The sequence below is a fragment of the Oncorhynchus kisutch genome, linkage group LG15, assembly GCF_002021735.2.
Source record: "Oncorhynchus kisutch isolate 150728-3 linkage group LG15, Okis_V2, whole genome shotgun sequence".
Classification (NCBI taxonomy): Eukaryota; Metazoa; Chordata; class Actinopteri; order Salmoniformes; family Salmonidae; genus Oncorhynchus; species Oncorhynchus kisutch.
Window position 1 is genome coordinate 56824426 of NC_034188.2, and position 18226 is coordinate 56842651.

Here is an 18226-nt window from a genome sequence, read left to right on the forward strand (position 1 = left end):
GTAAGATAACAGATAACGACATTTCTACTGAACTCATTTGTTTGGACAATTAAAAAAATGTTATTGCCATTTTTCTCAATTCCACTCAATTAGCAGTTACTGCGTTTGCTTGGTAGGGCATTGCCTGGAAACCCAATGTTGAATTGCATTGAATTCTACGTCGGGCAGACATGAGCGTTTGAATCAGGAACGTTTCCTCTCACGACCTCAACAAGCCAGAATGTTGATTAAAATTATATTTTAACGTACTTTGCCGATTGTCTGTGCGGCTGGTCCTTTTGGCGGTAGGAATGTGAGACAATATATCCACAAAAAAGTTTAATTAAATCTCCTTTTCAAAGCACTGGTAGTTTGTTCAGATTTCCATCACCTGAAGCAGGTAAGCTAACATATGGATTTGTTTTAAGATTGTTATAACAAGGAACATTTAGCTATTTGATTTAGAATTTTAGGACCCCTTTAGTTATCAAAAAATATGTACAAAAAATATTCGAGGAAACAAATGTTTGTTTTGAAGTGTCTTTCCTATATCTCAGAGATATAAGATCAATAAAATATTTGTAAATATATATATATTGACATACATTTAATGTATACAATATTAATATTCATTTTTTAAAACTGGTACCGGGCTACCTTCAGATGAGTCTTTTGAGCGTCCTAGAGCAAACCCGACATGTAGGCTACTCTACTTTGCACAAAGGGGTCATAATAGTTATGGGTTATAACCGTTTGAACGCTCCAGATGTTTTCGTGAGAAGACCGATTTTCGGGAAGTCTCATGGTCTGACAAACACTGCTGTAGCTCTGCCACCTTTCACCGCAGATAAGGAAGGCTGACATCAGCGGACGCAGTATATTGAGACGCAGCCCATGCAAAAAAAGAACAACAGATATCTCTAGATTAAACCGAAGGATTCGTATGGGGATTTTGTATTATTCTATTTCGACTCTAAACGGTCCAGCATTTAATTGTGTGTGCTCTCTTCCCTCGCGTTCAGTGGTGTTCACTAATCGTGTCAACTTGCATATTCACCACAAGATGGTGCTGCTGCTCAGCATACGACAGAACGCTCCTCACGTAACTACGTAGTCTTTTCCGTGCTCTGTTGCTGATGGCTCCTCCCTCGCCAATCCACGCGTTGTATTGTTGTTGTCCGGAGTGGGGGAAGTTTCTGCTACGGTCAGGCCAGGGATGGTTTAATAACAATGTCCGAAGTACTAATGAAAGAAATGGAGGAGGTATCGCTTTGTCACATGAAAACAACAGAAGAACACTCGGAAAATGGTCGGAGTTTTCTTTTGGTTGACGAACAAGAAAACCTACAGGTAACGACGTCGATTTGCTAGCACGCAACAAACGTTAACTGGCTAGGCAGAATGAAAACAAAGCCCATCTGGTTGACCAAAGGGTAACATTAGCAAGTTGTAATGTTTGTGTTAATAAAGTTAAATATGTCACGTTGCCATCCCGTCTTGCACAACTAACAGCCAACTACGGTGTTAGTTAGCTATCGTTACTCATTATTTTGACATGGGCCTCGTCTAACCTAAGCTAACATTACGACGGGTAATGTTAGCCATTGAACAGTACTGGTAGGCTATTGTTTTGTAGCAAATTCGTAGAAATGGTCGACGCGCAGTTAACTTGAAATGAACTTTAGCCATGTAAGTATGACTAGCTAGTCAATGTTAACGTTAAAGATGGTTCGTTTTTAAAAGGGCAGGAGTATTATACCTTGATGTCTGTTACATAGATAATTATAGAGGCCTCTAGTGGCCAAAGGGCCGTTTTAACATGGGCAGCGCCATTGTGGGATTCCGCCATTTTAAAGTAGTCAACTGGGTGGGGATTCCTATGGGTTGTAGCCTCAATGGCGCTTCCCATACTATCACAGACACTATAATGGCACATATATAAATATTAGTCCTCTATCTAGGTCTATGGTATGTCAGCATGCCTGGTATTGTTTGTTTCCTTTCAGGAAAGTCCCTAATGAATCAGGCTGTGCAAACGCACCACACTCTAGCTGCTTTTAGCAATGATTGCGTATTTACATACATGTTGATCCCAGTTATGGGGTGGGTAGCTTAGTGGTTAGAGCGTTGGACTAGTAACCGCAAGGTTGCAAGTTCAAACCCCCAAGCTGACAAGGTACAAATCTGTCGTTCTGCCCCTGAACAGGCAGTTAACCCACTGTTCCTAGTCCGTCATTGAAAATAAGAATTTGTTCTTAACTGACTTGCCTAGTTAAATAAAGGTAAAATAAAAAATATTGGGTTGCACAAAAGCAGTCTGCAGGAATTCCGGAAATTAAATACAATTCCATTTTTATTTACTGCACCGGTGGTTAGGATGGTTGGTCACTACGACTGGGGCGGGGGTATTTGAGACAAAATATCGAAATTATCGTTTTGACTAGAGGTATGCAGAGAGGAAGTGGGTCATCAACAGACCCACATTTGTAAAGCCTGTTTAATAATGTGATCCTTTAGATATTCTGTATCTCATTCCCACCACCATAATCACAAACCATCCTGCCCACCAGCACCATTGAAATGGAATTGTATATAACTTCTGGCTTCCTGTGTACTGTTTTTGTGCAACCCAATACAATTGGGAGCAACACTAGTGTTTTGCTAAAAGCAGCAAGCCACATGCAAGTCTAGACTGAAGCTAATTAACTGTCTTGTAGAATTGAGCCTAGCTCTCTGGAGCCCAAGAGGCTGTGGCTAGCTACCCAGTCCTTCAGTTCACAATTGAACATCAGGACCACACCTGGATCAATGAACTACAATTCCGACACTCTTGTTTTATAACATTTAGAAACATGAATAATCATTGCTTGCAATATAGTTTTGGAAACCGTTGGAACGTTCACGTCAAGGTCTTTCAAATACAAAATATACACATATTGTATGCAGTTTATCGTAGTTGCATCCTGTTTGCACCCGACATAATTATCAAAAGCACAGCCGTCAGCCACCAGTCGAGGTACTAAACTTCTGTCCCAGTTCTGCTCCATTGGGGTCGTTGTAAGCTGAATATGGAGGGCAGGAAGTGTAGTCTCGGTTGGCAGCAGTGTTCTCACAAATACATCTTCATGCTTTTTTGTACATAGTATAGAGCACAGTATAGAGTGTTCAAAATGTTCGGAACACCTGCTCTTTCCATTACAGACTGACCAGGTGAGTCCAGTTGAACGCTATGATCCCTTATTCGTGTCACTTATTAAATCCACTGGTTAAAGAAGGATTTTTAAGCCTCGAGACAATTGAGACATGGGTTACGTATGTGTGCAATTCAGTGTGAATCAAATCACATTTTATTTGTATTAAATATTTAAAAAGAAAATAACCTTTTTATTAATGTGTACATTTCATATGATCCTACATGTTTTGTTTCTCTGAACAGCATATTGTTAGAGTTAACTGAATTCCATCTGGTTAATGGGACAGACATGAATGGTATTTTGGACATGTGGGAAATATCTAATAAGAACAACTATAATCCAGTCTCAACCAAGACTCTCCAGCATATACTCTCTGATTACAACCCCATTGATGCCTGGCGAGCACATAATCCTTAAGTGAAAAAGTACACTTTCTACTCAAACAGGCATAAATAATTTTCACAAATCGATGTCATACTACTATCTACACCTCTAGTTTCTTTAATTAAGAAAATAGAAATTCGACATGAGCTTGTCTGACCAACACACTTATTACCACTGCCAAGTTCAGAATCCGACATATTGAGATTAATTTGACATTGAACTAAATTCATTCATAATAATCAATACAAATTCAGCAAAGGTTTTATTACAAATAATGATAATGCAACAGAGTTATATCACAATGAAAGGAAATATCAGATTTTGAAATGTTAACTGTGTTACAGCGTTCTCAACAAACACTCTTTTCAGACCAGGTATCTATTACTCTTTCCCAAGTCAAGACACAACTTCATTTATTGATAAGACCGAGAGCACAATTTGCCACCCGTCGAGTAAAACTCAACCATTACTTCCATGGTAATCGCCCCAGTCATTTACTGGCCAACAAGCTATGCAGTAATGATCAATTTGCTGATATAGCAACTAGTAAATCCCCTGATTCAGATTCAATATCTGATTCTCCCGCTTCTATAAAGAACTGTGTACACCTGTGATTGTAATCCACACCAAGCCAGATTAAGTCCTTTCTAGAAGAATGAAGAACTCCTCTTCTCTCAACAGAAGAAGCCACCTTGCTGGGAGCCTAAATCTCTCTCAGTGAACTCAAAAGCTTGTGGATAGCATAAATAAAGGCAAATGACCTGGATAGGACTGTATTCCTTCTGAGGTCTACCATCTCAGGACTCCATCTCTACCAATCATTTCTCATCTTAAGTATTTGGGAGTAGATATATTTCCTTCCTTAGATAAAACCATATCCAGAAACTTTAACAGAACGCTCAAATCAATTCAATATGAATGGAGAAAAAAACCCTCAGTAGATGAAATAATAGCACAGTGGCTTTAACCGGCAGAATATCTATTGTCAAAATAAATATATAGCCACTTCTGAATTTCTGTTGTTCAATTGCTTCCCATTGTTCCCCGTTCTGTCTGTTGGGATGAAAGTCATAGTGCAGTTTAAAAATGTATATGGCAAGGTAAACCATTCATGATCAAATGAACAAATTTACAAAGAGGGAAAGACGTAGGAGGACTATCCGTGCCAAACTTTAAATTGTATTTACGTCCCACCCTAAACTGGTTTAGACGTGATTCTTCTGCTCCCCCGGCTGAGTATAGAGACACATGGTGTTGCCTATTGCCCTGGAAGAGGTGGTCTTCACTAGTATACCGTATCCCTTAAATAATGTAAACTACGCTTTGGGCTTATTATTGCTCACACAAATGTGGAATCCATACCCTTACCAATATCATGGACAGCAATGGTTTGAGAACATTCCAAGATTTGAAAGATGATTACACATTACCAGGAAACACATTTTCTTCTATATTCACAATAGAGCCATGCTGGCCTATGGAGTCCCTTTAGGAAATCCAATTACGGAACCATGGGATTTATTTAAAAAATTATCTGGGCCCCCGAAAGGACTGATTGCTATAATATATAAACAACTTTTGGAAAGCTCATTCTGAGCTAGCCATTAAAAAGTATGGTCCACAGATCTAATTGAATCTGAACAACCCTTTAACTGGAACAGAATATGGAAAAATATGACGGTGGCATCCCGTAAATCGAACCATCAATTTATACATTTTAAGTTTGTTCACAGACTGTATTTAACACCAAGGAAATGTTTAACATTGAAATTGGCCCCAACTGTTCACTGTGTCCCCGACATCAGGTAAACACGTTGATGTTGGAGTGCCTTGCAGTTATATGCTTCTGGGGCAAAGTAAAAAAAAATATATATATATATTTTACTTAATGATGATAGCCCCTTGAATCTCTCAATAAATCATAGAAGATTACTGCTGGCAGGCAGAACTGCTGGTGTGGGAAGCATTATTTCTGGTTGTGAAGGGAGGATGTGGAGGCTGACTGCGAGGTGGAATGGGTTGGGGTTATCTTTGTATGCATTTCTTTGGTAGTTTTTTTGCAACTTTACAAAAACGTCATACAGTTAGTATCTTGTGTATTATAATTTTAAAAACTCTCGCTTATATGAATGTTAAGTTCTAATTTCAAATGTTTCAAAAACTGGAACGCATGCGAGGCGTATTTGCATTTAAACAGATGATTTGAGTATCGTCGGGACATTTTCTTCGCAAGGCTAAAGGGGACATGCAATGGCTCAATGTAATGAAATGCAATTTGAGTCACGAATAAGGTAAGTAAGGTTGCACCTACGGTAATTACATCTGCATGTTTTTTCTTCATACCTCTGTGCATCCATACTTCCTGGTCACCTGTGTGCCTATACATTTGACCCATGACCCAAGTCAATATAGTGCCCTCTAGTGTTCACATTAAATTGAATAAATATAGACAAACTATATACACAACACAACAACTACATAAGCCAAAATTTCTCCTACAGGTAAAGTAATTTGGCATGTATCTGCCAACATAACATCTTACAGCTGCCTATAACATAGTTTGATCTCCGATCCTCTCCAACATTAACCCAGGTCCACGATGAGGCTCAGTTCCTGGAGAGGCTGGGCTGCGGTGACATGCAGGGCGTCAAGGTCCTCTCCATCTTCGGCAACACGGGCGACGGCAAGTCCCACACCCTCAACCACATCCTGTTTGGCGGGGATACTGTGTTCTACACCTCCAAGTCCCCCAGCTCCTGCACGGTGGGCGTGTGGGCCGCCTTTGACCCCGGGCTGGGCCTTGTGGCTTTGGACACAGAGGGCCTGCTGGGGGCGGCGGCCAACCAGAACCAGCGCATGCGTCTGCTGCTGAAGGTGCTGGCCGTATCGGACGTGGTGGTGTACCGCACGCGGGCCGAGAGGCTGCACAACGACATGTTCCAGTTCCTAAGCAGCGCCTCAGGGGCCTACCTGAAGCACTTCACCCCCGAGTTGCGTGCCCTCTCCAGCCGCTGTGGCATGGACGTTCCCCTCTCCTCCCTGGGGCCCGCGGTCATCGTGTTCCAGGAGACCACCCACACCCAGCTACTGGGCCATGGTATGTACAGGAGAGGCCCAGTCACTAACATGCACCACATACAAACATCTGTTTCTATGCATGCATTACACAACATTTTGCTCCTGAGTTGTTAGGCAACACATTGTGGTATGGTTGGGGTATGCTGTCATGTTGTTGCAGACTCATCTGCCCAAAGTAATAGCCCCTTAGGGATAAATAACATCAATTTTTATTATTAAAATTAACAACAACAACACCAACATTTTCTTATGTACGGTCAGAATCATACTTAACCATCACACTGTCTGAGACACAGATACAGATTCCCCAGCTACTTCAGTCACACCCACATAATACTACACCATTTACACAGCAGTCAGGTGGGTGGGTGAACTCAACCCATGACGATGTCCTACTTTGTCCCCACAGAGCGAACAGATGTCCCTGGCTATGCAGACACTCAGCTCCAGAGGCGCTTCCATGACCTGGGCCTGGGTACAGAGGCCTTCAGCTCAGTGCAGTACGTGGGCACACAGACCATCACTCCACCGACCAACTACTCTCTGCTCCTGGAGGCTGTACGCCAGCAAGTCAGGAACACTGCCACCCGATCGCCCCGCCAACCGGCCATCGTCTTCAGCGCCTTGCAGGTCTGTGTGTGTTGATATCTCTTTGCATTGTCGCATAATTCATTTGTTTGATAGACAGGTAATGCCAGTACTAGTGAATTTGAATGGGAATTGGGTGCTTGTTTGGGTAAATAGGCCTTTCCAAAACCCACTGATTGTTTGTTTTTGACCTCATGACTGCTTGGCTCCTCCCTTTCCACCCCTTGGTTTCCTCATCTCTCTCCTTCTCCCCTCCTCTCCAGGCCCTGAGTGACAGGTTCTGTGGGGAGATCTTTGACGACAAGATACCCCTCTACTCCTTCTTCCCTGACGAATACTTCACCTGCTCTTCAGTCTGCCTCAGCTGCAAGTAAGTGACTTACCTGCATCTGCTGCATGTATCTGCCCAGAGTAACTCTATCACATGAATCAAAAGTAAATGGAGAGGGACTAACCTGAAATTGTCCAATAGAAGCTCTCGTTTTCGTTGCAAACCATTTTCCGCTGCAGAACGTTTTGATACAGTGTGCACTAATGAATGGTGTATTCACATGCTGCACGCGAGCAAATAGTGCTAGGATATGTGTCCCTCCCAGATGGGTTGCCACAAAGGAAGCATAAAAGTCGGTTTGTCATATGGATATCATACCCCTCTATGGGTATTCATTCTGTACAGTAGAGTGTCTTCTTTCACTTGGGAAATTTGAGCTAGATTAGAAACCAAATATTTTCCCTAAACACGCGGATTGGTGTTCATATCCAGAAATAGGTATTGGTTTAACAGGCTCACACTGCTTGAATATAAAGCCTTGTTTGTCCCTGTTATAAATGTGTTATGATGCACGTCTAACGTGTTAAGCCGCTAGGAGAGAAGGAGAAGCGCCTTTTGACCATCCACCATCATGGGAGCGTTAGTCACAGATGTTCAGTCAAATATTTTCTGTACACCTTCACGTTTTACACAAGTAACTTGGGTGTTAGGTTTGTGATGGATGGATTCAACCGTCCTTCTGATTTGAATAGGGGTTTTCCCTGTTCTCTTTCCCCTCAGTATCCGCTGTAAGAACGGGATGAACCATCTCAGAGACAGGGTCCCTCACCTGGCAGACGGACTGTGTCAGTACGCTCACCAGTACAACAACAAGGTCCTCATCTGCAAGGTCCTCATCTCCATTTCACATATGGTCAATGTCTGTGATTGGACACGAGAGTGAAATTACATTCAGTTGAAAGCAATAAAGACTTATTAATGTGATCTGAAAAGAAAGTTGACAGTAGTGTTCTTCTATATATGATATAGGCTTGAATCCTGTGGAGATGGTGTTGAACAGTTTTGTAGTACAAGCGAAATGCACAAACCTAGCCGTAATCATATGTTGTGTGCTCTCTCCCTGATCTGGTCCTACCCACGCAGAGGTGCTATGAGGGGGGCAGGGAGGTTATTGTCATCCCTAAAACCTCAGCCTCCACAGACAACCCCTGGTTTGGGCTGGCGAAGTACGCCTGGTCTGGGTGAGTTGCCGATGTAATCTGGACTCTTTGCAGACACTGAGACACACACATATTAACTTTTACGTTGGCATTAAAGATGTCCCTTTCAACCAGGGCTCTCGAATCCATTCAATGAAGTACCACTCATACACAGATATACACACACGTCCAAACACGGAATCCACTCTGCCATTGAAGCCAATTCACTATATATTTCCTCCCCCTCTCATCCTTTCCCCCACCACGGTGCCTCTGTCCTGCCAGGTATGTCCTGGAGTGTGGCAGCTGTGGCATCATCTACCGCAGCCGGCAGTACTGGTTGGGCAACCAGGACCCAGAGAGCGGCGTGGTGCGGCCCGAGGTCAAACACGTCTGGGACGGGGTGAGCAGGGCTTCCTAGTCCAAGACACTCCTCGTTGTACTGACGGGCACAACATGCAAACCGTCACTCAAGCTCAATTGAAGTATCAGTGAGAATATTTAGAGGAATTTGAGACCGCAGGTTGTAATATATGCACAGTCTCTGGAATATATTTAACTTTCAAAGTATGTCACCTGTCAATGGTTAATAAAGATGACGTTACTTTCACTGGCAACGTCAACTCTGCACACTGTACTTCAATATGTCACAGTCATCATCAGTTATGAATGGATGAACACATACTGCCAACATGGATATCAAATGCATTCAAAGATGGCCTCCCTCTGACCGTTGCTCTCCCTGTCTATGTGTGTCCAGTCTGAGGCCTTCCTGACAGACCACCAGAATGCGGCCCAGAGGATGCTGGATGGGATGAACTTTGTGATCCAGTCTGTGTCTGAGTACAGCACGGGCCCCACCAAGGCTGTCACGTCCTGGCTCACTGACCAGGTGGCCCCGCTCTATTGGAGACCCAACACGGACATCACCGTGAGTCATCACTCTCACAGCATCATCTAACCAGCAAACACGGCATCTAGACCAGCAACACACTCACAGGCTTTTTGAACAAATAGCAGAGCCCTAAGAATTGCTGTTTTTATTGAGGCAATAGACCCAGTGCGGCGTTAGTTCTAAACCCAATATATCATTATAGTGAATGAAATCAATACTCGGCTGTAATTCTCAAATGTGGCACTGAACAGAGTTGTTTGGTATGGTTGTGAGTGTATAGTTTTGACTACGGGCTCTTGACATTCTAATCATTATTGTGCTCTGTGCCTGTCCCCCAGATGTGTCATTGCTGTAAGAAGCCCTTTGAGGAGGCAGAGAGGAAGCACCACTGTCGTTCGTGTGGCGAGGGCTTCTGCCAGGCCTGCTCCACCCGCAAGATGCCCGTACCCGAGAGGGGCTGGGGAAGCACCCCCGTCCGGGTCTGTGACGCCTGCCACCGCCAGGGAGGGACCGACACCACCAACCAGGGTCAGGATGCCAGCTAATGTTACCTCCCCCAAAGTCTGAATTAGGATAAGTGTTTGGTCATGGATGTTAATGTACAGGCTGATGTTACCTTCTTAGTCTGATTCTGGATCAGTGTTTGGTCATGGATGTTAAGTTTTTAGTCAAATGTATTATAATTTTTTTGTAATGAATGAATGAGGGTTGCATCCCAAATGGCACCCAGTTCCTTTTATACTGCACTACGTTTGACCAGGGTGGGCCGTTCTGGGTCGGACAACGCTTACTTGCCAAAGACTTACCTACTTACTTGACTTACTTAGACTCTGGACAAAAGTAGTACTAACAAAGGGAATAGGGTTCCATTTGGGAGGCAACCGAGGTGTTTGTTGTGAATAGTAAGTGTTCATTCATGTCTCCCTCGAGAAAGAGACGACTCATCAAGAAGAGACTTCCTGGTTGAATAGAGGTTAAAAGAAAATGTATTCCAGTGGTCCTGATGGCTCTGTTGGTCCCTCTCCGTGTCCTGTAGTGTCTGTGGTGGAGCCGCGGGGGCTGATGGCCCGCAGGGTGACAGAGGTGGCCCAGTCTACTCTAGACATGGTCACCACTGCAGTGGACTACCCTCTGTGTGAGTACGGCCAGCGTCATGTTTATGAAATGCATCACAAATAAAGCTAGCTAGTACACATGTCTCTGTGTATTCACAAAAACACTTGGAAACCATAGACATTTTACAGCATATGCAGACAGTAATCTACAAGATACAGCATTATATTCACAAAGATTACACAGTCTTTATCCTCTGCTCTGACTCAATGGCAACTACTTTATAAAGAGAGCTATTTATTTCTCTCTGTCCTCCATGTTCCAGGCTTTGTGAAAGGAGTGGCCCGGCCTGACTACTGGGTCCCCGACCCCCAGATCGTGCAGTGCCACAGGTGCAGCAAAGCCTTCACCCCCAGTATGTCCAAGCACCACTGCCGGGCGTGTGGCCAGGGTGTCTGCAGCGGTTGCTCCTCCAAGAGCCGCCCCGTGCCCTCCCGTGGCTGGGACCACCCTGTCCGCGTCTGTGACGGCTGCGCCATTCGCAAGGGCAGCCTGTGAGGTCAGGGCAGAGACCTGGGACACCATTCTGCCGGGCATCTGAAATCTAGTCGGATGCCACGGCACACTACATGTTGCTTATCTTTGTTTCCCCGTGCACTGTGAGCCACTGACCTTTTGAGAAATCCAGATGAGCCCTGTCCTATGGGGAAGGCACTCGACTGATGTCCTAGAGTGGCACTCTAAACATGGGACTGCCTCATCTGATATCGACGGCTTAAAACCAGGAACAAGAACTGGACTTCTGAAAACTGGAATGCCAAGACCGTTGTAATTGACTGAGTGTAGAAGACTGAGAGAACCCCAATCCCCTCTAACCCAAACTACCCACTGCCGGCACTGAAAGACATTAGCCCAACAACTTTTCTGTTAGTGATAAGGCACATGAGGCAGTCTTAAGTATGTTAATGTAGGCTCTGCTTATCTTAAAAGGGGGGCACCCTAGGGATCCATTGATGTTTGAAACAAGCACATCATTTTGAATTAATACTGAGGGTTTGGTTGGTGATAAGGCACCAGAGGCAGTCTTAATATCATTCTTATCTGTTGGGAATGGCTGAACATTCATGAGTTAGGTTAGATTTTAATTCAGGTGTGGGTTGTAGTGGCCAGCCAAGCCTTTGCCTCAGACAACGTCAAGGAGTAACAGGCGTGTAACCACGGTAACCTAACAAAGAGGAGACACAGGAAATGACATCGCAACATGATCTTCCTCCCTGATGCGATCTCAGGCAAGTGCGCGCCATGGTTTGAGTCAGGAAAATTAATAAAGATGTCCCATACAGACATTCCAGTTTACATTAGTACCCTTTTTCACACTGTCGTGCTGATCGCATCTGTCTCCTGGCTCGTATTTTCCTTTGACATTGTCCTTTCCAGCATGGTTCCAGCAACTCGGGTGAATTGTTAACCAGGTCAGTGCAGTACTGCTGGGCTCGGCTCACTAATGTGAAAGCGGTATAGTATGTTAATTTAGGCTCTGCTTATCTTAAAAGGGGGGCACCCTAGGGATCCATTGATGTTTGAAACAAGCACATAATTTGAATGAATACTGAGGGTTTAGTTGGTGATAAGGCACAAGAGGCAGTGTTGTATCATGAATACAGTCACAGGTAAATGGCGTTGTTCGGCCCAACGCTACAACGGAGTCAACCCATTTGCCTGTGACTATTCATGATGCAGCACTGCCTTGCATGCCTTATTGCTTTAAGAAATGTGTTACCAACACATTAAAATAACAATGACTCACATATTTACATTAACTTTATTTTGATAAGTGAATATATAAAATGTCATTCTTCCACCAGAAGATATAGTGGGGACAGAAATCTGCTTGGTTCTTTCGGTCATGTTGCTACAGGTGCGAACCATTCGTTAATGATTTTTTTTGCGTAGTTGCTATGCAAAAGGACGGTCGTCTGTTCTGCTAAACAAAATGGTTGCTATGCAGGCTGGATAACGTTCGTGTCCCTAGCTAGCCAACTTCAGTTCAGTCACGTCAAACATTGAGCCTGGAATGACAGTACACTAGCTGCATTTTCGTTTGTTTGAGCTGTTTTCTATTGGCATTTACTTGGATTTGTCCATGATAATGACGTTGATGTGTGATTTTTGCATTGGTCAGAAAAAGTGATCTCGTCTAGGCACCTTTCACTCTATGTATGGTACTACAGAGATGGAAATTTAAGAGTTAAACATTGTTTCCAAGGTCGGTCATGCAAGGTTAATATTAACCTATGCTATATCTAAATAAATTCTAGTCTGGAAGCAAGTTGAGATAAAGACGAGATGATTCTGACAGCAACATGAACATGTCATGATGGACTGTTAGCAGGGATCCTGGAGCCAAACGAGCAGTTTCATGATAGTGTTATTTTTTTGGAAGAAATCTTATTGATTCGCTTGCTGATGAAAAGCACAGATTATTTGTAATCTCATCTATTGATCTCGTCCATTGATGTTGGATTTTCATTTCTCCATCAGACATTATCTTTACAAAGTACTGGATCCTATAATACTGGCCTTCTATATAGTTATAACCAATTGTTGTTTTATTCCATGTGTGTATACTATCAGATTCTGTGTATATGACAATCTTTTTTTAATCTTTTTTTTTAATCAGACTTGTCTGAATTTAAAACTTAAGCTATCCCACTGGGCACACACTGGTTGAATCAACATTGTTTCAACTTCATTTGTCAACCTATTTTGACGTGGATAACACATTTGGATTTGCAAAAAGTCAACCAGTACTGTTTTCATCTCATTTTAACCAGTGTTGTAAACATTGACATTTGGGTAAAACTTCAACTTATACAATTTCTTAACCTGACTAACAGGATGTTACATCAATCTAATTTCAACCTAATCATCAGAACTATGTATATGTTGAAATTGCATTTTAAATTCCACATCCTGTATTCAATATACAGTATATTGGGGTGGTTGAAATTGTTGAATTTCACATGATTCATATTACATTTTACTTGACCTTGTTTCAATGTTGATACTAAAATGATATGTTTGAATCAATGTCATTGTGTCAACGTCATGCCAACAACCTAAATAAAGAGGTAAATTAAAATACAATTCAAACTGTGTGACCAGTGGGATGTATTTTTTTTTTCCCAATTAAGTAAATGTAATCTCATACTGCATATAGAATATGTGAAAAATACATATAGCTACATCATTCGTTTTTCCTACACCTTTCTCGAAGGTCACTGCTAATGTACATTCAGATGACACCACAAGTAGCAGAGCCAGTAAGTAGGAGGATAGGCAGGCAGACACCAACAGTACTGGCTCTAGAAAGCAGTCTGGCAGAGAGGTTGTCTCCATTGGGTACATATAGGCCATTAGCCCTGCCATTTCTCGAACCTCCATCTGGATTTATGCAACCTCAACCTTCTTCAGAAACGTCAGGTCAAGCTAGAAAGAATTGAGTTGCATAAGAACTGATGTGATGTATAAAAACAGCCACAGTGGAGCGAAGGTATAAGTACTGACCTGGGCAATCACTCTATTTTATTCCACAGATTGGCCAGTTCCTGAAAGACCCAAGGTCATGTGAAGGTGATTGGTCTGTTTTTCTGTGTAGGTTTCTCATAGAAAACAGGGTGGTAAATCAGACTAAGAGCCATGAAATGACAACCATTTCCTTGAATCATACCAATTACAGTATATAAATGGATTTGGTCCAATTCCATGAGGAGTTTCATGCCCCTCGTTGAAAACATGCCTCCTTCACAGAAGGAACACATTATTACCCACAATTCCCATGTAATGCTGAGACATAAACAGGAAATGAGCTATAGATTGATTTGGAATATAAAGTAGCTTACAGATAGGTATACAGTGCCTTCAGTCAGTATTCAGAACTCTTGACTTTTTCCAAATTTTGTTACATTACAGCCTTATTCTAAAATGGATTAAATAATGGTTTCCCCTCATCAATCTACACATAATACCCTATAATGACAAAGCGAAAACAGGTTTTTACATTTTTTAGCACATTTATTAAAAATATACAACAGAAATACCATATTTACCTAAGTATTCAGCCCCTTTGCTATGAGACTCGAAATTGAGCTCAGGTGCATCCTGTTTCCATTGATCATCCTTGAGACGTTTTTTACAACTTGATTGGAGTGCACCTGTAGTAAATTCAATTGATTGACATGATTTTGGAAGGCACACACCCGTCTATATTAAGGTCCCACAGTTGACAGTGCATGTCATAGCAAAAACAAAGCCATGAAGTTGAAGAAATTGTCTGTAGAGTGCCGAGACGGTACCAAAAAATGTCTGCAGCATTGAAGGTCCTCAAGAACAGAGTGGCCTCCATCATTCTTAAATGGAAGAAATTTGGAACCACCAAGACTCTTCTTAGAGCTCGCCGCCCGGCCAAACTGAGCAATCGGGGGAGAAGAGCCTTGGTCAGGGAGGTGACAAGAACCCGATGGTCACTCTGACGGAGCTCCAGAGTTCCTCTGTAGAGATGGGAGAACCTTCCAGAAGGACAATCATATCTGCTGCACTCCACCAATCAGGCCTTTATGGTAGAGTGGCCAGACGGGAGTCACTCCTCAGTAAAATAAACATAACAGCCCACTTTGAGTTGGCCAAAAGGCACCTAAAGACCCTCAGACCGTGAGAAACAAGATTCTCTGGTCTGAGGAAACCAAGATTGAACTCTTTGGCCTGAATGCCAAGCATCACGTCTGGGGGAAACCTGGCACCATCCATACAGTGAAGCATGGTGGTGGCAGCATCATGCCGTGAGGATGTTTTTCAGCGGCAGGGACTGGGAGACTAGTCGGGATCAAGGCAAAGATGAACGGCGCAAAGTACAGAGAGATCCTTGATGAAAACCTGATCCAGAGCGCTCAGGACCTCTGACTGGGGCGAAAGTTCACTTTCCAACAGGAGAATGACCCTAAGCACACAGCCAAGACAACGCAGGAGTGGATTCGGGACAAGTTTCTGCATGTCCTTGAGTGTCCCAGCCAGAGCCCGGACTTGAACCCGATCAAACATCTCTGGAGAGACCTGAATAGCTGTGCAGCAACACTCCCCATCCAACCTGACAGCTTGAGAGGATCTGCAGAGAAGAATGGGAGAAACTCCCCAAATACTGGTTTGCCAAGCTTGTAGTGTCATACCCAAGAAAACTCGAGGCAGTAATCTCTGCCAAAGGTGCTTCAACAAAGTACTGAGTCGAAGGTTTGAATACTTATGCAAATGTGATATTTCTAAAAGCCTGTTTTTACTTTGTCATTATGGGGTATTGTGTGGAGATTGATGAGGGGGAATAAACAATTTAATAAATTTTAGAGTAAGGTTGTAGCGTAACAAAATGTGGAAAAACTGTCTCATAGGTTTAGCATTGTAGCAGGGTTGGGATCAATTGGAATTGAAGTCAGTCAATTCAGAAAGCAGACTGAAATTCCAATTCAATAATTGAAAAATGGTCTTATATTTCCAATGACTTCTCGATAAACAAAAATGGAGAACCTACTGTATAAAAAGTTTTTGACATGAATTAAAATCACTTCCTGAATTCACTGACCCCTGAATTGTAGCGCACTGTAAACAGAGGAAAGTCAAAAGTACAGCACCTGATCACCTACTGTATATCCATTATGGTCTGGATTAAGATAAAATACTGGATTAAATGAACCTGAACCAGCATAAAGGTTGAACTTTATCTTGATGTATGGTTCTGTTCTACTAATCCACTTGTGGCATTGTGATTAGTAGGAGGGTTCAGTGAGCAGGATAGCAGGGATCTAAGGCTACGTTTACACAGGCAGCTCAATTCTTTCCACTAATTAATCTTTTGACCAATCACATCAGAACTTCTCACAGATCTTTTTCAACACTGATCTGATTGGTCAAAATATCAATTAGTAAAAAAAAAAAAAATCAGAATTGGGCTGCCTGTGTGAATGCAGCCACAGTGAACTGCCCCCAGAACACCACCCAACCATTAAATTAATGACATAGCACACTGAAGGCACGGTGGTCCACTGTGATTTGTGAGTTCTGGAGCATAATGAAGAGGTTATGGGGGCTATATTATATAATTACAGGAGAGAAATTAAATGCGTAGTGTAGTCATGCACACAGAAAACACACACAATGCTACAATTCCTACTCCAACTACTTCATTTTTATCAATGGGACTATGTGTTGACATGAGACAGACTAAGACAGAGTCAACCTGCTGAAGGATATGGGACAAAATATTCCTATGTTAGATGATGCTCCTACAATGACTAATGTAAAATGGATCAGTTGTATAATGTGCAATAATCCTTTATTGCCACTAGGTGGAGGTACATCAATAGCAATGTCATTCCCTGCCTGCAGCATCAATACGCAGTGGCTGACAAAGTGACAGGGATTTCTTAACCACTATGGCCTACATAACTACTGATATCATTGAACCATGGTAGGTTTTGACAGAAATGGTTAATTCAATTTAATCTTGTCTGTTTTGAATGATGACCGTTTGATGTACATACCAACATTTATCCATGTTGATTTACTGTAATACATGAATCACATGTAGAAGCAGGCAACATGAGATGAGGATGGCAAACGGCAGATTAAACACACTAGTGATGACCTTTACTGCATCACATACTGTACCAGGAGCTTTGAACAATTGCATAATATCTTGCATCTGTTGTGTACACAGATTCGGGACTGCAATGAAGATGGTGAAAAATCAAAGATTTATGTATCAAAGGTAATAGGCAACTGTTCCAACTATGTACAGTACCACCCAAAAGTTTGCACACACCTACTCATTCAAGGGTTTTAGTTTGTTTTTACTATTTTATACATTGTAGAATAATAGTGAAGACATTACAACTATGAAAGAACACATATGGAATCATGTAGTGACCAAAAAAGTGTTAAACAAATCAAAATGTAGGCACCATTTGCCTTGATGACAGCTTTGCACACTCTTGGCATTCTCTCAACCAGCTTCACCTGGAATGCTTTTCCAACAGTCTTGAGGGAGTTCCCACATATGATGAGCACTTGGCTGCTTATCTTCACGCTGCGGTCCAACTCATCCCAAATCATTTCAATTGGGTTGAGGTCGGGTGATTGTGGAGGCCAGGTCATCTGATACAGCACTCCATCACTCTCCTTCTTGATCAAATATCCCTTACACAGCCTGGAGGTGTGTTGGGTCATTGTCTTGTTGAAAAACAGATGATAGTCCAACTAAGTTCAAACCAGATGGGATAGCATATCGCTGCAGAATGCTGTGGTAGCCATGCTGGTTATAAAATGGATTTGGATTTGTTTAACACTTTTTTTGGTTACTACATGATTCCATATGTGTTATTTCATGGTTTTGATGTCTTCACTATTATTCTACAATGTATTGGTCTATGGGTAGTCTATGTGGGCATCATGCCCTCCCTGGGACACCCTGGCAGCTATCGGGCTTGTTATTTATGAATGACAGCTGCTGGCAGGTGTCGGTAGGAGCTGGCAGGGGATG

The 18226-nt window shown here is 42.5% G+C and overlaps 1 protein-coding gene across 1 annotated transcript; it reads left to right on the forward strand.

Moving 5' to 3' along the window:
• Window positions 1–1113: 1113 nt before the first annotated feature.
• Window positions 1114–13799, forward strand: LOC109905532 (zinc finger FYVE domain-containing protein 1). The gene is made up of 11 exons (XM_020502954.2): window positions 1114–1329; window positions 6150–6654; window positions 7045–7265; window positions 7487–7593; window positions 8275–8383; window positions 8638–8735; window positions 8979–9096; window positions 9454–9624; window positions 9927–10116; window positions 10625–10723; window positions 10967–13799. The coding sequence occupies exons 1-11, from the start codon at window positions 1210–1212 to the stop codon at window positions 11197–11199; spliced, it is 1971 nt and encodes a 656-aa protein (XP_020358543.1). The 5' UTR covers window positions 1114–1209; the 3' UTR covers window positions 11200–13799.
• Window positions 13800–18226: the final 4427 nt, after the last annotated feature.

What these genes read in the sequence shown, in the direction of transcription:
- LOC109905532 (XM_020502954.2), top strand. Translation starts at nt 1,210, where the DNA reads ATGTCCGAAGTACTAATGAAAGAAATGGAGGAGGTATCGCTTTGTCAC. An exon ending in TCAGTCTGCCTCAGCTGCAA is followed by an intron (nt 7,594 to 8,274) that starts GTAAGTGACTTA and finishes CTTTCCCCTCAG; the next exon opens with TATCCGCTGTAAGAACGGGA. An exon ending in GACCCAACACGGACATCACC is followed by an intron (nt 9,625 to 9,926) that starts GTGAGTCATCAC and finishes CCTGTCCCCCAG; the next exon opens with ATGTGTCATTGCTGTAAGAA.